The sequence below is a fragment of the Tachysurus vachellii genome, chromosome 8 (genome assembly GCF_030014155.1).
Source record: "Tachysurus vachellii isolate PV-2020 chromosome 8, HZAU_Pvac_v1, whole genome shotgun sequence".
In the NCBI taxonomy this organism is placed as follows: Eukaryota; Metazoa; Chordata; class Actinopteri; order Siluriformes; family Bagridae; genus Tachysurus; species Tachysurus vachellii.
In genome coordinates this window covers 17309243-17330027 of record NC_083467.1, presented here as the reverse complement: position 1 = coordinate 17330027, position 20785 = coordinate 17309243, and the positions used below count along the sequence as shown (strand labels likewise).

Genomic DNA, 20785 nt, shown 5'->3' with positions numbered 1-20785 from the left:
TTCATTTTTAATAGCATGCTTCCCAAAATGTCTGACAGGAGCACAGGAATAATTTGTATGGATACTTACATTAGTTTTCCTACGGCAGCGTGAGAGATTGAGGAACAGAGAGACTCGCAGCTCTCTAAACGCTTTCAGCTCTTCACCAAAGCCTTCTCTGGGAAACTTCCTCAGTGCATACTGATACCTCTGAGCTGCCTCCTTCATCTTCCCTCTCTGAGAGAGAGAGTGTGTAGAGATAGACAGAGAGAGAGAGAGAGAGAGAGAGAACAGAAAAGTAAAAAAAGAATAAATATAAATAAAATAAACCAAGGAGAAAGCACAATCAGATACTCATCATTCATACAGAACAGCTCACAAACTGACCCAGCATCAATCACTCGATCCAGAATTGTTCCCCCTCTCTCTCTGACACAAAACTCATTCTCTTAAATGTCACAGAGCAATCAGTGTACCACACACACACTTCATCTTCTCTTCATTTTACTCCAATCGTCCTTTGTTCTTATTAAATGATTCTTATCGGGTATTTTTCAAACCACATTTTCATGGATTAGAGGGCAAATTTTGATAAGTTAATTGAAGATAATAAATTGTCATTTTCATTTTAATAAGTGCTAAAACAATAATAGCAGGCCTGGAGATTTGGCACTAAAACATCATGTTGAATTTGCTCTGTATTACAGCTCAAAGTTTCTTCAGAAGTTGTTCATGATACAAGCTTAGCACCTGAGGCTTTCACTCTTAACTCCAGCATTACCTTTAACAAAAGCTTATTTTTTATTTGATAGTTGACATAAGAGAAAATAAATAACTTTTGTAAAAGAAATTATGCTTTCAAAGGACTTAGTGTTATTATTCATTTAACTGGCTAGTTTTACTTCACTTTTACTGTTACTGTAACCAGGCCTGTTACATATAACTGACAGTCATACATCTCCAGGCTTTCTTTGAGAATGTTTTTTATCATTGACCATTTTAGCCCTTACCTTGTAGAGCAGATTGCCCTCTTCCATGAGTTTCTGTAGCAGAATGATGAGGATGTCAGGCTTTGATGTGGCCATTGCCCAAGCTGCATTACCTATATTACACAGGGCAGTGAGAGATACAAGTTTCTTAGCTAAATCACCATGTACAAAATAGATAAAAAACTTTACTCTGTATCAGTATCGTAGTGAAGTTACCTAAAGACTGTACCTGTTCGATCATAAGGAGATGTTCGGTAGCCTTATGACAGTTTTATTGAAAGCAGTTAAGAAAGAGAAAAAAGTGAAACAGGGTAGAAGTATAAGACAGGCAAAGACAGAAAGGCCTTATTTAATGCAACAGAGACAGAAAGTCCATGATCATAGATCTCAAGGTGAAAATTCTACACAAACACAACACTGGATGAAAATAAAGAGACCACTGGAAAATTTCTTTTTATAAATATGGGCTTGAGTAAAATAAACAATTTTCTTTTCTTTTATAATAATAATAATAATATTTTTAAGAGTTATTTAGAGAATTTATTTGCAGATGATGACAATTGTTCAAAATAAAAAAAAGATGCTGTGTTTTCAGACTTGGAATACTAATCGAATAAGTTCATAAATTTTAAACAGTAAATTATAGACTAAATTAATAAGAATTCAGAAATCAATATTTGTTAGAATTGCAGGTCTGGGGATTTACATGGTGGTCCTTGATGTCAGTAAAGCCAGAATTAAAGCCTTCTATTCAATCAATCAAATCTTTTAATTTCAATTCTCCAGGCCTGGTTAATATTTTTATTCCAATTATTTTTGAGGTACCACTAGCATTGCTTTATACCAGCAAGCTGCTCCTAATTCAAAAGTACAGTGACTACCATGTGAGTGTATTTTTTCTTTTCCTCTTTCAGTACCTTGATGCTTTCATTAACCACTGAATTAGTACCTCATTAAGTAGAACAAGAGGTGCTTGTATTGGAATTCAACTAAATGGCTGCTGTAGATCTAAATATGCTGTGTTAAGAGAAAAAAATTGGAGTGGTCTCTTAATTTTTTTCCAGAGCTGTACACACACGCACACACAGATACACACAGACACACACAGACACACAGACACACACACACAGACAAACACACACAGCATTACATTTCATATTTTCAAACTTATCCACTGCTTTAAAGTTATTATTTGTTATTTGTATGGTGGACTATTTTCATCCCAACACTGAGGTGCTTAAAACTCAGCAGTACTAACACAACACAACACAATGCAAAGAATTATGGAGAAAAAAATGCAGGCTCCATCTGAGTGAGGAGGCAGTTCATTAACATATTATCTTATTTATCGTCATTTATATACTGAGGTTTATGAAGGTTATGTGCGTGAATGGAAGTCATAAACCTGGTATTGTAATACTAATATTCTGATAGGGTGTCATAATAGATCCCATGCTGCTGAACACATGACTGTTGTTAATGGTCACTGTGGCTTGTGTGTGTATGAAAGTGAGAAAGAAAGAACCCATTGCTCCTTGCTACATTACCGTATCTACATAAATTTGTTCGAGCTAAATTTTGTATCATCCACACATTGTTTTGAGGAAAAAGAATATTTAAAATTGTGGAAACTACAATCCAGGAAATTCTCCTCAAATAGCTGATTGCATGTTATGATGTTTTTAAACTCACCTAATTTGGCCCCTTTCTTGAGTAAAGTGACCACCACTGAAGTGTTTCTGCAGCCTATAGCCCGATCGAGTGGCCGCATGCCACTATAGTCCACATGCTCAATCACAGCTCCTCTCTCCACTAGATAATGTACCTACACACACACACAGAGAGAGAGAGAGAGAGAGAGAGAGAGAGAGAGAGAGAGAGAGAGAGAGAGAGAGAGAGAGAGAGAGAGAGAGAGAGAGAGAGAGAGAGAGAGAGAGAGAGAGAGAGAGAGAGAAATCAATCATGGTCTTGTTAATGTAGGAGCAGACTTTCTTGAGCTGACCTCATTTAAAATATACTATTTTTCCTTCGAATCTTCAGATGACCAATTTGAATCTACCCCAGTTAATAAGAGACCAAACATATCATGCACTCTACAGCAAAAATGACATTTTAAACTTGGTGCTAACTAATGAAAAACAAGTCAGATTGTGCCTTACTCAACTGGTCTAAACAAAAGACTTCAGGTAACTCACAATCTCTGCATCCCCATAGAAAGCAGCCAGATCGAGAGGAGTGCGTCCGTTCTTGTCTGAGTGGTCTATAACTGCACCCTTCTCCACCAGGAACTGAACCACATTCTTATGTCCTTTCAGGCATGCCCAGCTGAGAGGCGTTAACCCCTCCTTATCCACCGATGTTAAAGAAGCACCTGGAAGATATAATGCCTTTAAAGCAACAACTACAGCCTATGGCTCTGGCATTGTGATTAATAGGACCCATTTGTACTCATTTACAGTGTAAAAAGATTCTGGTTTACTTAAAGCAACTAAAATTCAAATCAATTAACCTGTAAAAATCTACATTTTTATTGTATTGTAATACAATAACAGAAACAAAGAACTAGCTCCTGGACGTTATTAACGGTGGTATGTTTGGTCATTCACCTTTACTGACGAGGAAGTCCACAGTGCTGAGATGACCCTCACATGCTGCCACCATCAGTAATGTGCGACCCTGCTTATCACTTCCATTTACATCTGCGCCATGTTGCAACAACACATCTGCAACCTAACATACAGAGATTGAGGAAATATTATTGGTATGCCCGCTCTATATGCACTATTGCCATGTAATGCCAAGCTTGCTGTGACGTCAACACATAAAGCACCTGGGAACCTAAATTCACATACAGCTGTAGTATTTTAGTTAAATTTATAGTAAAATAGAAGCAGCACTGACAGGTGGCATAAGCAGCTACTACACTAATATACTAATACATACAAACACCAGTCTTTGTTAAGGAGATAAAATTTACAGGGCTTTGAATGTACTTTATCTGTGAGAAAAAATAGGGAACACGAAGAATAGTGTAAAAGGTTAGACTGATCATATAACTAAATTATTTTGCAGGTTCCCTGCAGCAAACTGCAATCCTAGTAATGTCAGATGCGGTAAACAAAGTATTTCTTCATGAAAACATTAACAAGATTAAAACACAGATATTTCATCTGAAATTACACAGTGAATTTGATACAAGTAGGTGATATGAAACGTAATGCAGTGGTAAAATGGTGAGGATTTGTCTTTGCCCTTTCCCACACTTAGATAGCTAGATTAGATAGCTTTAGATTTAACTTTAGATTAAATAAGAGAATACATGCTCAACATGTTTAAGACTTCTGTCAGACTAAAACACAACAGTACTGTTTGCATGTATAATGTCTCACCTGCCAGTGACCCTGTCTCACTGCACACAAAAGTGCACACATTCCTCTTCTGTTCACCTGCTGAACCTGTGCCCTCTGCTCCAACAGGTACCTACAGACATCCATCTTCCCTCGACCTGCTGCTGCAGTCAGAGCTACAAACACACACACACACAAATATAGACCAATTAAAAAAAGCAAAATCCATCAACAATCTAAATAAAAGTGATCACCAATAAGCAGAATTAAAGCGAGTGCTGGTTGATATGTAAAGTCCTTATTTACAAAAACTCACTATAAAGCCATAGCTATGAGAAGATAATGAGTTAATTAAGATGAGAGGTTTCTCTCCATGTCTGAAAGTGGAGCTGTCTGGAACACTCAGGCCTGCTATGAAACTGCATGTGCCTGTGACACAGAATGTTGGAAGTGATTGGGTTGTCTAGGATACAGCCGCTAAGGAGCAGGGAACAGATACAGCAGGGTTCAGACATCATGCCAAACCTGGGAATGACACATATTTTCAGGAGGCAACTGGCATGTCAGAATCCATTCTTTGTCCTGTTTTCCCCCCAATATATTCACAACCCAAGTTTTATTGGGGTCAGCCTTCGATCTTTATATATAGGCTAATAAAAAAATAGAGCCTGTGATTCGGTATATGAAAAAAGTCTAACAAATGGATAATGCTGTTCAGTCCATTACTGAAGAGAATTGTACATTGGAGAAGCATTTAGCATTCAGACAAATTTCTAGGGCTATGACATACACAATTATACAAGTGATTTTATCGACTTTATAAGTATCTACTTAAATCTACTACTGGAGATCCCAAACTAGGTCATGCTGTAAGAAGAGATTTAAAGTGGTCTGGTTGTAATGCCCGAAAAAACGGCTATTGCTCTCGATATGTTTATCTATCAGAACTTGTAAATGTAATAAAAAGAAGAGCAAATGTGTCGTCAGTCCCTCAAAAGGTTAAATAATGCTGTGACAAAGATGGAAATCAATGTGAGGGAAAATGATAACAGATCTCTCTGCCAGTGTGAGTCAGTTCAGCAAATCCATCAAAAACCTTAGGAGAGCTGGGAGAGTGACAGTCGTTCATTCAGTCTCTCTTTCTCTCTCGCATCTCTGCAGGTCTAGGTCTTTTCAAGTGTATTACTCTGAAGTGCACCATTTAACTAGAAGTCAGGTGATTGATCGTATCATTTCATATCGTAGCACCCCATAGCACTAACAGCTGACCCTTTCATGTTAAGTCTACCCCTGTGTCTACCCTATCACCCGTATATCTCTTTCTAACTTAACCCAGCATGGAAAAGGAAATGATTTTATGCTGGTAAACCCTGCTTCACTACTTTCCTTCAGTGACTACAGAAGATCAATCATTTGTAATCCCCTTTGCAAAGAATCATGTACTCATCAGTGATGGATAAGTACAACACTAATTTTCTGACATTAATCTACAATATAAAACAAAAACTGAGAGAAACTATAAATAGTTTTCTATGTAATTTTATTTATACAGACTTTCATTCCATCTGGCATTCATTTTGTGCTTGGAACACACATAGTAGTTACTGTTTCTGTCTAATTTTCTATTTACAGACCAAATAAAAAAATTCACCACAAGCCAAAAGTATTTTGACATCACTAGAAAACAATGATTATGTTCGTCTTAGTGGCACCAACACAATTGCAATTCAATCTCTACAAATTCACTGAATATCCACTTTGGCTGTTGGCAAAACAATCAACATGGCCCTCTAAAATAGTACTGTGATCTTTATGTAATGAATAAAATAACATCACAGCAAGTGGCAGGCCTGTGCTGTTGGACAGAATTACCGTACTTGGTGTCTACTTCTATGAGATGATGAATTCTCCAATGCTTCATTAATAGAGCATTACACGCACATTTTGAACCAGATGAACCCGAGATGCAAAAGAATGTCATTGTATTCATACAATTAAACAATTATAGTCTGGTCTGCACTGCATAGATACGGTCCTGAGTGTAGAGCATTTCTTTGGAAACAGGTCAATACACCCCAGAAGGTCATGCTCAATACACTCATCTGCTAAATACAACCTTAACATTTAGACTATTCAATATCATTATAATTTTCATTAATGCACTTCTGATTTTGTCTGCATTGTAAGTCAAGAGGAAGTATAAATGATAAACATTCTAGGCATTTCGACTTGTTTGCCTAGTTATTAAGACACATAACAGAAAGCAATAATGGACTGAAATTTACAATATATTTTGAAAAAAAAAAAAATCAATAATACTAATTTAAAGAGTGTTCTATATTACTCGGCTATTCAAACTTCACTTATACTTTTTATTCACTGAGGGCACAGTGTTTTATAAGCTATAAAATATTTGATGATGAACTGACCTATATCTTAATGTGATCTGGTAGTGGAAAAGTGTGCTGTAATTGACAGATGGACACAAAGAGAGCATTGTTCCTGTCCGGCTGTCAGAGAAAATAGCCACTACGGTTTAGCAAAGACAAACTGTGCAGCTGGGGTAACCAAAAACCATCTATATTTATTATAAGCCATAGTATGCTGTGTATAAATCGTTGTAATTTAGATAAACATTCAAGAAGAAGTTTAAACAACGGTCTCAGCTACTGTGTGAATCTGAAGCAACAAAAGATTGTTCGATTAAAAAACCTGATGAATGAATGTCGTAAATCTTGCAGCTGAAGCTACTAACCAAGCCATGCTGTTATGTAATATTATCAACAACTTTTGACCAAACATCAACAGTACTGTGGTATATATAATATTGATTACCAGTAATGCTTTTATTTAGCAGGCCAAATAACCTTAGGTGACAACAACAACAACAAAAAAACCCCCAAAAGCTTTCAACATCACACGCATTAGTATAGTGTTCCTAGTGTAGAATTGAAGAAGGGTGTACATTCTTTCCCCCATGACAATCACAATCTCTACAATGAATGCGAATATGAGAAGGTATAGTTTGTCTCTGAGGCTTTAGGCAAAGAGGCACAAAACAGAGACTCGAATAAGTGGCTGTGAGTCATCAGGGAACAACAAGAAGGCTTTTATTTGCTACCTGCCATTCAATCCTTTTTCTGAACCCTATCTTTAAATTTCTCCAGCACCTACAGGGGCTAGAGATCTGTGGTGACCTCTAGCCTGCAATATCTCATGGATTACTGTGACTGTTCTACACTGTGTCAAAATACAAAAATGCATGACAAAAAATAAACATTTGATGATTATTGCTTCAAAGCTAGTCCATTTTATGTAATATAGAACAAGAGCTGTCCATTCCCATGTAAACTGGGAAAGAAATTTTGTACCAAATGTTGAATGACAGATGTGTTTATGGACATGATGATATGAACTAAAATGATGACTAAAGGATAGTCCTTATTTTTTATCCATATAATAAAGGAGCAGGTAAATTAAGGTTACCCTAGAATAAGACAGAGATTTAGACGTAATCAGGAAGAATAAGAAAATGTAATTACATTTATAGATAGAGATTAAAGCAAAACATACCTGTTTCTCCCCACAGTGTATCATGAGCATCAATCTCTACGACCACCTCTTTATTAAGTGCCAGTAACTCTCTCAACACCTACCGAAAAACAAAACTGGTTTGATTAAACAATTTCAGTACAAAGAAAGGAAATTAGCAACATATATAATAATGTATACAATAGTAGTGTAGCATCAGGCAGGTGTGAGAGCTATACTGTAGACAAAGGTACTTCAGGTGATCAATACAGAGGTGCCACAGTGCGTTAGATTTTCTCTGAGGTGATGCATTTATAAAATGAAGTGCAACGACAGACAAATAGGAGGCGAGGTACTTCAGTGAGGTGCTCTCTCAACCTTATTAAAATCCAAACCCTCATCCATCTGTCTGTGACCTATATCAAATACTCTTCTCAAACCATTACATTTCTACACAGTATCACATCCTCTCACTTACTCAGTCTTTATCAATTACCCACTTTCTGTTTCTCAGTCACACACAATTTTCTCTTACTCAATCTAGTGCAAGATTACACTCACTTTGTCTCTTTCTTAAACAAATGCCCTGTTTGGTTCTCTCTCGCAAAACATATGAACTTTTTTTTTCCATGTTCCATCCTTCCTTAATAAAGAGGTTAAAATGTAAAGAATGGTCTCACATCTATCACTGCAGTCTCAGTGGCCTGTTGCTATGGCTAATCTCCCATGGCAACTGTATCACAAAAATGTGAAGAGTTTGGAGCATGAAGGTGGTGGAGTTCAGCATTTTAGAGGTAAATGAGTTCATATTACATAGGTACCTGGTGTGTGTATGTTTTAGCAGTTAACACTGTATCGGGTGATTTTTTTTCAGTTTGTGTATGTGTGTTAGCTGACCTGTGTGTGTCCCATACTGGATGCTGCTATTAGTGCTTGCTGAAGGGATTTTCTCTTTAAGCTGAGCTCATGTTGCTGATCCTCTCTGCTCCACCTCTGCTCCAGCAGGTATTGGAGGATATCCAGATGGCCCCTCAGAGCTGCATGTACTAGAGCAGTCTGTCCATTCTTATCCACATGATCCACCTGATGATGATTAGCAATAATATACCGGTCAAAACCAACTTTTATTAAAGTTTGCTTCAATAGATGCTTAAACATATATATTGCCAAAGAACAGCCAGTGATCTGGAGTCATCTGGAAACACGAACCAATTCTCTTAAAAATTTCAATGTCTTCAAGTTCACAACTCTAGTTGTGTTAACGTGAACTTTCATTCAGTTTTCATTCATTTCATTGCAGGAACCAAGTCAACTGTTTTGCATGTATTCAAGAGCAACAAGAGGCTAAAGTTTGCTCTGTATATTAGATATCTGTTTCTTCAAACTGCCTTAAGTAATGTCAGTCTCAGCAAATTGTCCTACAAATGTCCTTATTAAAGAGACTATTGGAAGAAACAATTTATATCCTGCAGCATTCTACATACAGTATGGAACTATCCTATTTTCCCCCCAACAGAACTGCTTTTTTTGCACTTGCCATGTTGGTTAGTGTTCATTACAACTGAAACAGAATATGTTAGAATATATGCAACGATCCAGCTGTGACATATAAATAGTAACTAATAAACAAATTATTTACCTTGGCTGAATATGAAGAACGCTTTTCTGGACCCACCCCACATAACTTTTACACATAACACTGTTTATACCCTACACAATTTTTGATTGTGCATGTACATTTTTTTTTTAAATATTGATCAGTTGCATTATTTACACTTTGGCTGCATGTAAACATACCCATTGATTTACTAATAAGTTGCATCATTTGATTTCATCAAACTTGCCTTGGCTCCTCTTTTGCACAGCTGGCTGACCAGGCTCGGGTGTCCTGATGCAGCAGCATAACTGAGTGCACTTATGCCGTTCTCAGATGCCACATCCACACTGGCTCCAAACTCCAGCAGCAGGGCCACCATCTCATGATGACCCAGATGTGCCTGCACGCATATCACTGGTGCGTTGTTCAGCACCTCTGTACGGTAGTTCACGTTCGCACCACCCAACATCAGCAAACGGCTCACCTGCACACATACGTGACATGATTACACAGGTTCAACAAGGTAGACCAAGACTTCATTACAAAAGATCACTTTACTCATTATAATAATCAGTGGTCAAAAAGGTAAGGTAACAGAAACAGTAACAGAATTTGGGTTATTCTGGAATATACTATACAATTATTTTAACTTAATGTCATTCTCCAATGCAAAGGGAAATCTCTTTTCATAGTGAAAATACATACAGTATACTACATGCACAACAGCTGTACTGTAAAGCTGAATCCATGAAACCCATCCATGAAAGCAAACTTTAAAATGCATCGTTAAATGTCTCTGCACTACCACTAAAGCTCCAGAGTGGCAGACAATAGTTATTTCATGGTGGCTTTGCTTTTCAGTCTTTCAGAACAATTATCCTCTCTAAAACAATACCTCAACCTGATTAGCAAAGCATGCTAATCACAACAGCACTCCAGCACAAAGTGGAATATTCAGGAACAGGCTTTAACCAAGCACCATTTTCCTTTTGATAAGCAAATTTGTTAGACCTAATACTAACAAGTAGTTATAGACATGGGGCTTAATGACAATTAACAGTATTTGGAGATGACTTAAAGTGCAGAGAAATAAGGAAACTGTTTGAGAGAGAGGACAGAATGGTTGATGAGAGTGTGTGAAGAGAAAGTAAATATGCTTTGTAATACTGTATTCTTGAGAAATTAGTCTTTAAGACAGTTTTCCCTCCTGAAAAAAGAAGAAAGCATCTCAGTGCTTGATGAGATCATTTTTGCCTTGAGCCAATTTTCATTAATTCTGCTCTTACTTTCCTGGCAACCCCAAGGATGGCATTTCCTACCTCAGTAACACAGTAGATATAGTTTGACATGAAATCAGCAGAATTTTATCAGAAAAATATTTATCCAGCACAATAAATAATACACCTAAATGATCACTAATGTAATGGGATAATGAAGCCTTCAACATATTTCCCTACAGAAAGATGGGGAAATATGAAAGCCACAGAAAGTTTTCCCCACATATTTCCCCTGCAGAAATGATAATGTATCAGGCTAATGGGGAGAAAGTGTGTAGTCCCATGCTGGCTGAGAACATGTAGAATCTGAGTGAATCAAAGCACTCTACACAGTAAACTATTCACAGCTTCGGATTTTACAACACAACTTTACAACAAATTTCTCATCAATTATTTAATTGTTTACTGTTTGCAAAGATTTATTTTATGACATTCTGTGAATTACATGGAGAACCCACAAACCCCTGAGTAAGTCAGATGAATTGTGAATACTTAATTTGGTTAATTTGAGTGATGATACATCATAATCATAATGATACTGCAACTACAAAATTCAGACACAGATAGTTTATTGCTGAAGTAAAAAAAAAAAAAAAAAAAAAAAAAAAAAAAAAAAAAAAAAAAAATCATAGCCGACCCTGCGCTCTGCCCACAGCTTTCCTAACAAGAAGGAATCTTATTTTACTTTGCTGTGCTAGTATACGTCGTTATAAAAGTTGTTATTATTTTACATGCTATTTACCAGTGAAAAATTACATGCTTGGTGGGCTATATCCTGCATTAAACCTGCATGGAGCAAATAATAATTTCTAACTCCTCTTTAAGCCAGCTATGTTTTATTAGTGTATATTTTTTCTATGTAACTGCATGTGAGTGTCTGTGCTGACCTTGACATTAGGTGTGTAGAGGTTTCTTAGGGAAGCCAGAGCAGCAGACAGACTGTCAGTGCTGCAGCTAATCCATAAACCCTGCAGAACACTGGACGATACTCCGGTCTTCTTACTCTGACCCTGTGAAGAACAAAAACATTGAATAGGTGCATCCAAGCAAAGACTGCCCAATACCGACATGTACTGTTGTAATGCAGCATTTACACCGACTTCTGCGTTACCATATTTAAAGTAAAGTAAATCTTAAGGTTCTTTACGATTTTGCAGAAACTCCTCATTAAGAGCACCTAAATGTCAACTTTAAAACACACATGCTTTAATCATTACAGGGTCTGTTTCTCCACCTACTGTATATAGACACATTCCACACACACATTCAGAGTATTAATTAAAATAGACCTATCAAAACATCATGAACATATGACCAACATGAATTTAGAATGCAATTTAATAAGAAAAGGCAGCAATACTTAATTTTTAAAGGATAAAATAGCTGTTATGAATTGAATCAATGAGAGGGCTACATTTGTCTTGGTGGCTACCAGCTTCATTATAAGTTACCTTAAATATGTGGGCTTTTAGAATATGATGTCCCAGCTCCATTGTCTGCTGCCTGTTCAGCTTCCCTTCCTGCCTAGACAACATGAATGCCATCAGGGCATGGCCACTCCTGCAGGGACAGAGACCCAACAAACTTAAACAATAGTTATAAACAAGAAACAATAGCAGATTACTAACAGAAGGAAAAAGAACTGATTCCCAATTCAAATAAACAGGGTTAAATAAAACCATACCTTCACAAACTATTGAGAGTTCAATCATTAGAGAGAGGATTTTTTTATCATGATGCACGCACACACACGCACAGAGGTATTTCCAGAGTTAGGAAGGCATGCATGTCAAGAAGGTAATAACAGAGGTGTCCTCATGTTCCCCACGCTTGGCCTGGACTTTGACCCGTATTCATTAACAAAAAAACATAATTAAAAGGCCATGCATGAATACAGCTGAGTTTGATCAGCTCATCATCTCCTTCACTATTAAAGTATTCGTTTGTGCTGACTTCCTGCTTAAGTGGAGTACAAACAAGCTGAAGTAGCAGGACCTTATTTTGCAAGTCTCTCTCTATTTTGCAAGGAGGACAAGAGAGAGAGAGAGAGAGAGAGAGAGAGAGAGAGAGAGAGAGAGAGAGAGAGAGAGAGAGAGAGAGAGAGAGAGAGAGAGAGAGAGAGAGAGAGAGAGAGAGAGAGAGAGAGAGAGAGAGAGAGAGAGAGAGAGAGAGAGAGAGTGAAAGAGAGAGAGAGAGAGAGAGAATAAGCATGATAGAGGATGAGAACAGAGTGTCCGTCTCACTATGGGAAAGGGTATGTGCTAAGAGGAGGTGAGTCACCAGCCTTCATTTGTCAGTCCCACAGCTGGTGCAGTGAGGACACACACTGGCCAGTCAGAATGCACAGAGCTCTACACCAAGCATGAGAGGGGAGGGATAGAATAACAATTAAGCAGCAGACAGTTCTCATCTTTATCTACACCACATGGAGGCATCTGAAATAAACAAGCCTATGTATATCACACTATAATGATCCGCCTAGTAAAACTTTATCACAAATCCACACAAGGTACAGTACACAGGCAAGCAAGCATAAATATGAGTGACAATAGACAAGCAACAAAGGAGGGAGAGAGACAGAGAGAAAGAGAGAAAGGAGAGAGAGAGAGAGAGAGAGAGAGAGAGAGAGAGAGAGAGAGAGAGGATGTGATTCATACAGGACATGACTATCAGACCATCAGCTAGTAACTGTGAGTGTACATTGAGAGTTCAGTAATATGGTCAGATGAGATATACTTCAGTATGTCGGATAAGCAGTAGAAAATGAGTGAGAGTGAGTGAGTGAGTGAGAGAGGAGAGTGTATGTGACAAACATCAATAGAACAGTTCAGGCTGGAAAGTTTAACCTGTACAGTGGGGTTCACTTGTCCAACAACAAAGAGGAGTCTGTATAAAATAAAAGTCCTAAATGATCAGCTTTATCCTCTGACAAAATTTCTATGCTGTTAAATTAAAATAAGGGGGTTTAGTTAAAGTGCATATTTGTGTAAATACTATTCCTGACTAACTGGCTCCCATTCGAGACGGAACCAATCGGATGGCTGCTTGCAAGTGAACGATATCAGGCACGTGTACATGACAGCGACAGGACCTTCACTTTTCCCCTTACTACACCGACATTTTACAACCACGATTCCCCTATTCCTTCATTGTCACATTTCCAAACCGTAGCAGCAGAGTAGATTCTACAACTCATCCAATCTTACCACAATCATCAATGGATCCCTAACATCTGGTCATGTAGTAACTACCTTCAAAAGAGCAAGGGTTCTTTCCCATCCTGAAGAAACCTGCTCTGGATCCATCAGACATCAGTAACTACAAACCGGTATCACTTCTCTCTTTTCTTTCAAAAATTCTTAAACCTATTGTCTATAATCAACCGTCTGTCTATCTCTCACAGAACACCCTCCAAGATCCCCACCAGTGCAGCACATTCAACAGAGACAGCCCTTTTGGATGACTCTGAGAAACTACATGCTGCTTGATCAGTCAAGCTGTCATCTGTCCTCATCCTCCTCAACCTTTCAGCAGTGTTTAATACGGTCAACCACAAGATTTTCTTGTCCACCCTCAGGTTTGCTTCCTACCTGGAAGGACTCTCATATCAGCTAACATGGAGGGGAATGACAACTGCTCTACGCAGACTCTCCACTGGTGTCCCACATGGCTCAGTACTTGGTCTTCTCCTTTTCTCCCTGTATACTCATTCTCTTGTTAAAGTTATTTCCCCACACAAGTTCTCTTACCACTGGCTTCTGGTTGCTGCATGCATCAGATTCAAAGCCAAAAATGGACTAGCTCCCTCTTACCTCAAAGCCCTTATCACTCCTCCCACCACGCACCGTCAGAGCTACCAGCACTACTCGACTGTTTCCACAATCTCTCAGGGTAAGAGTTAAGTATATAACAAGACTCTTTCCTGTTCTGGCACTGAAGCTAATACTAACTACATTATCATCATGGCGAGACAGTTGACTCTCTCAATTCCATTCCGGCTTTGATTCGCCACAGAAAATATGAAGAAAACATACTGTATCAAAATGCCATTTACTAAGGCAAAAGGACTATCTCGCACAATACTGGTACTCAGGTACCTCACCTACAGTATTAGGGAGTACAGTACCCTCCCTCTCATGAAGTATTACAATACTAAACAATACCGAGAGCAAAAGAGTACTGTACTCAACTCCAAGCAAGGAAGAGGTTATTGTACTCATGGCTTGAAGAAAATGATCTAAACCTCTGTAATATCATTTGTATGCTGACATTCACAGAGAAAATATTATTCTATACCTAAAATAACTTTTTATATTAGGAATTATATGACCACAACATAGACATTCATAAAAACCAAAGACCAGAATAAACTTTAAGTGGCATGATTGCGCCTTAATTAAGACTGTAATTAACCTGGTGGGCAGGTGGGCTCTGCTGCAGCTTGCCATTTTACAGAGGCACATTCAATCAGCCCTTATTTCAACATATCCATATTCAGGTTAGTGGCAACGTATTTATAATATATTTCATATTCCTACAAAAAACACAAGACTGCATCTTGATTTTGTGCCATTTTCGACCAACAAAATGTTCTGAAAGTGCCTTTAGAAATAACTGCCCTTTCAGTGAGACGCCAAACTTGGCAAGACATTTGATTAGAAAGTCAGAATGTTGGCAAGCAAGGCTGTCCGGCTGATTAACATGGAGACAAGTTAGCAGACAGTAGTTACTAGAGACCTGATAAAGCAATGTTTGAATTCTGAAGCTATACTACAGATTTGAACTACATGGTTGACCACTCAGATCGTTTAAAGAATTAAAACAAATGCTGCATTGAACAGACACAGAATATAGTGTTAACATGGGGCTTAGTGTTGGTAACAGTACATACAGCTGCAAAAATGAAGAGTCAAGAGTGTTCGGATTTTGTGCTTTTTTCTAACCAATTTTGAGAAATCAGCATAGTGGGTTTAAAAATGCATCTTCTACAAAAAGAAAGAATTCAGAATATAATTAAGCAACTGACAAATTCCCAAAGACCTGTCCATATTAATACTAATTCATTCATTCATTCATCTTCTACCGCTTATCCGAACTTCCTTGGGTCACGGGGAGCCTGTGCCTATCTCAGGCGTCATTGGGCATCAAGGCAGGATACACCCTGGACGGAGTGCCAACCCATCGCAGGGCACACACACACACTCTCATTCACTCACGCAATCACACACTAGGGACAATTTTTCCAGAGATGCCAATCAACCTACCATGCATGTCCTTGGACCGGGGGAGGAAACCGGAGTACCCGGAGGAAACCCCCGAGGCACAGGGAGAACATGCAAACTCCACACACACAAGGTGGAGGCAGGAATCGAACCCCGACTAATACTAATTCTAACTGTTAAAAATATAACAGATGCGCAGACAAATTACTGTTATAATAACCTTTATGTTCTGCGTATACTTCAGTTTACTTTAAATGTTAACTGCATTTCCCATTCCATTAACCTCCTTTCTTTTGATTAACTGGTAAAGTGGTTTAAGCTAAATCTTAAAGTGGACAAAGTGATGTGCATTCTTGACTTGACATGACATTACAAACAGACATAGACCACAAACCAAACATGTAGATCATTTCTGGTAGAGGATTTCCGAAACATCACCAAGGCAAAATCATGTTTAGAATCAGTTTTCTTACCATTCTTACAAGGAAAGTTAATTCAATTCGGTAACCTACAAGGGTTGGTCAAAATAATGTAAACACCCATTGTCATAGGGGTTAATATTAATTGTGTAGGCTATGTTATGATTATCATTTATGCATGTTTCATTAATGTATACTGTCTAGACTGCATGCCAGTATAAAACAAGTTGTTCTCAGAAGTGATTAATTTAAGACACTGTTGAAATGGGTGAATTGTCAGACTTCCAAAGGGGACAGATAGTGGGACCCATTTAGCAGGAGCATCTGTTACCTTTACAGGTAAAGACTCTTTGGTGTTTCAGAAGCAACAGTCTCATTGATTAGGACATGGCATGACAGGACTTCATCAGCAAAGAATAGTGAACAAAAATCAATAATTAATAATAGGGACCGTCAAACACTGGGAAGGATTACTCCAGACACTGCAGCAAAAATGAAAGCCAAACTTAAACTCCACCTTAAATATTGTGTTGAAGTCCACAGAGAACTTCACAAAGCCAAAATCCATGGAGGATTTGCAACTGCTAAACCAATAATCACAGACAACAATGGAAAAATGTGAAAAAGATGAGTGTCATGATCATATAAGCTGAACCAGCAGAAGACTGGAAACAAGTAATATGATCTGATGACTCATCATTTACATTCTTTTCAACAGCAGGTCAAGTTTATGGATAGAGAACCCCCAAAGAAGTGTACAGTACAACTTGGACTGTCTAGCTCACATGGAGGTGGATCTGTGAAGAATTGGGTGGCCATAACTTTTTGGTATTTTGCTGGCCTCATCATTAGCTTAAATGGTTGTGTTACTGCCATCAAGTATTTGTGTTAGGGTTAAGGTTAGGGGTTAGGGTTATTTTTAGGATTATTTTCTTTACAAAGATGCCATTTTTCAAGATGATTATGTGCATATACACACAGCCAAAACAGTTCAGTCTTGGTTTGAAGAGCACCAGTATGAACTTCAACATCTTCCCTGACCAGCTCAATCAACTGATTGAATATAATTGACCCATTGTGGGACGTTTTGGAGAGAAGATTGAGAGGCAGGGTCCCTTCTCTAACCTCTCTGAACTGAAGCAACTAGAAGATATTCTGCCAGATAAATGGTACAAAATCCCACTAAAAGATATTCAGAAGACATATGAATCTATTCAAAGAAGTTTGGAAGCTGTATCGATTGCAAATGGTGGTCCAACACCTTATTAATAAAGAGATATTACATATTTCATCGTTCACATTATTTTCTCCAACCCCTGTAAATTTTCTGAATAGTTAAAAAGGATGTGGGGTTTCCAGGATAGCACATAAAAAATGAGAGTTAATAATAATTCATTATTAATTTTTGAGGATAGATTTTCTATTTAAATTCAATTTTAGTACTTAACACATTCCACTCCAATAAGACATAAATTCTTATAGACTTGACACAGTAAGTGCCTAGAATAAGTGACCTATAAATGGCCAATAACACACCCATTTTACAAGGTAAAATCTGCAAACTTATGATAAGCCATAACCTTTGAAGTACACTTTTTAGTTAAAAGTTGTCAGAGGGTTCCAGAAGTTGCCATCACTGCTGCTTATAATATTTTACAGATAATTATAACACTGCTGGTCATCTTTAAGCCCCCTTACTTTCTCAAAATAAGACAGATATATGCCATGAGAAATACATTTCTTGTCATTTAATCGAAATTTGTGGCATTTTCACATTAATAATAATAAATAATAAAAAAATCTTAGCACTGTCCTTCAGTACTAGCTCATGCTTCCTTCTTTATGCCTACATCTTACCTGGGGTCACAGAGGAACTCAGAGCTCTCCCCATCCGCCCTCCACACCAGCCACTCTCTGAAGGATGGATGACAGAACATACGCGTCTTATCCCGCCGTTTAATGAGGAACGCAGATAGTGTGTCCATACGCTGCTGGAAATCCTCCCACTGCAACTCTCCTTGCACTGCACCAGCATTTAAGGCCTGAAAGAGCTGATCATCTGTCAGTGGGTGGAGAGAGGCCAGGGCAACGTTAAGGATGGGTATGGCACGCTCAAAAGCAGAGTTGCTCCTGAACTTCATGTTACATTGCAGGAGGTAGATCTCAGCCAAAGAGATGGGCACCACTTTGTAGCTGGAGCTCTTGATGACCAAATGCCCCCTCTCAAAGAGGTCCAGTGTGAGCTTCAGGTAAAGGTACGAGCCCTGGCTGCGAGAGATGAGGTGTGAACTCAGCTTGGATACAGTAACAGGATCTGCCTTTCCGTTCAAAGAAACGTTGTTAAGGACTTCATGGCTGCTGTTCACACGGTGCTGGATATAGGCATTCAAGTCTGAGCTAATCTCCTTGTTATCAGGGAAATCATCTAGACTGATCTTGGTGAAGGGAAGCAAACTGGTGATCTCCTTTGGAAACACAAAGCAAAAGAGTTTTTATTTATCTCTGTGAACACCTGCATCTAACCAATACCTTAATCTCAGTAACCAAGTTAGGATTTTCTAAAAAGAATTCGTACAAATACCATAAAAGTTGTGAAAGGTGAGTGGCTGGTGAATGTACTTGATGTAATATGACATCACTGCGATTAAACAGTTAAAACTTGTGAACAGTCCACTGAATATAAAGTACAATTCATTTGTGAATATTTAAAATTAGGACAAATATAACACTCTATATTACATGTGATGTTAACAAACATATTATCCAAAAGATAAAGAATTTCTGGCTCCCTCAGACAATTCCGCCATAAGAAATGCACACATACAAGCAAGGTGGTGAAAAAAGCCTCTTCCTTTCTCTGTGCTATGGTATTGATGTCCTCTGGGTAATTTATCTACAGTGGATCAGAACAGTGCAGGATATTTCGGACCACAGTGAGAGCACACACACACACACACTCACACGGGGACACGCACGCGAGGACACGCGTTCTTTACTGTATTCCTTACGCTCTCTCTCTCTCCTAACAAGAGATTAAGATGCAACAGACTTAAGAGAGTTGGAGTCTAAAGGGACACCCACACTCTGCACAGGCACACAGAATACACTCCCACAAGCAAGAGAGTTGTTATCATATACACATTCGTTTGCACTATACCACCTCATATTTCTAAGAGCCTCACAGAACAGTTGACCTTGCTTTTTAAAAGAAGAACATTGTGCATGAGATATGAACATGATCAGATGAGCCACTGCAGTGTGAGAGACAAACATAGTGAATAATACATAAATTGTTTTTCAGTTGCTTACTGTTTGCTCACTGATACAGACTGGGAAATTTAAATGAGCTTAAACGTTTAAATTCCATCTACTCTAAAGGCTGTTATGTTTCTATGCACTAATATGACTTAAGTGATCACATAATGCACTGGACATTGATAATTTACACTTTATTCTGTATGTTCTGATCAGCTTTTCCCTTTAAATTAACACATTTTTAAAAAATATATTGCTGCAGAGATTACATTCTATGCACTGAAATTAGAAATCAATTTCAAATTCGCAATTCAAATTAAGACTCATTCATTCTTGCCTACAAACTTTTCCCCAGTCTTGCAGTTTGAAGTTTTAATTAAAGAATTATTTCAACTCTTAACTAATTCAACTATAGCTACTATATCACTGAGAAGTGGTTTTCATACCTAGGGGTTATCTCAGAGTTAAGCAAATGACTGTTTGCATGTTTCTATTCAAGAGAAATAAGTGAGAGTTGCAGCATGCCAGCTCCTTGAGGGTGTTTTTAATGTCCTATATTAACTATAACCACTGAGCTAAAACTCCCCTCACCTTCCAACAGCTTAACCACTGAGCTAACACTTCCCGCATTTCACTTAGTCTCTACACAATCATTATTCTTTTTACTTGGTAGGTAGTAACAGTAGACTACACGGTAGACTGGCAAATGACTAAGATTTATTTTTATGTATTTTGTGCTCCTGAGCCTGCAGTGTCTGACAAATTCTCTCAGTCATTTCTATCGTCATTGTTGCTCATAGAAATTTGATTGTAAAACCGAATATAAAGCACAATGGCAGGTATCATATTATCGTCTAGCTAACAGCCACCATTACACCACTAACTGCCAATGTGACAAGAAATACAAACTGCAGGTTATAGGTTTTAGAAAAGGCCAAAATCATTGAAGTTGCAAGTTCTCTGATAAGGAAACATATGTAATATACTAATATGTAATTAGTGCCAGTTAATCCAGAGACACATTATAATCCGTATATAAGAGCAAAGGAACACGATGAATGCAACTTCCTGTGACATTTATCCTTTAGAAGTAAACCTTATTTTATATAATTGGCAAACCTTCCAACTGAATAATGAATATGTAACCAAAACATTGACTATGTAATTAA

At 37.9% G+C, this 20785-nt stretch overlaps 1 protein-coding gene across 4 annotated transcripts in view; it reads right to left on the bottom strand.

Annotated features, from left to right (window-relative positions):
* tanc1b (tetratricopeptide repeat, ankyrin repeat and coiled-coil containing 1b) overlaps positions 1-20785 on the bottom strand; it is a 112374-nt gene that overhangs the window by 3530 nt on the left and 88059 nt on the right. For all 4 annotated transcript variants that reach the window (XM_060876651.1, XM_060876648.1, XM_060876649.1 and 1 more), the window contains 12 exons: positions 18219-18826; positions 12172-12280; positions 11608-11730; positions 9691-9927; positions 8744-8929; positions 7889-7967; positions 4358-4491; positions 3575-3698; positions 3164-3339; positions 2661-2793; positions 990-1081; positions 70-216 (listed from right to left, as the gene is read on the bottom strand). In XM_060876651.1, the coding sequence (XP_060732634.1) occupies positions 70-216; positions 990-1081; positions 2661-2793; positions 3164-3339; positions 3575-3698; positions 4358-4491; positions 7889-7967; positions 8744-8929; positions 9691-9927; positions 11608-11730; positions 12172-12280; positions 18219-18826 (2148 nt within the window). The remainder of the gene's footprint in view (positions 1-69; positions 217-989; positions 1082-2660; positions 2794-3163; positions 3340-3574; positions 3699-4357; positions 4492-7888; positions 7968-8743; positions 8930-9690; positions 9928-11607; positions 11731-12171; positions 12281-18218; positions 18827-20785) is intronic.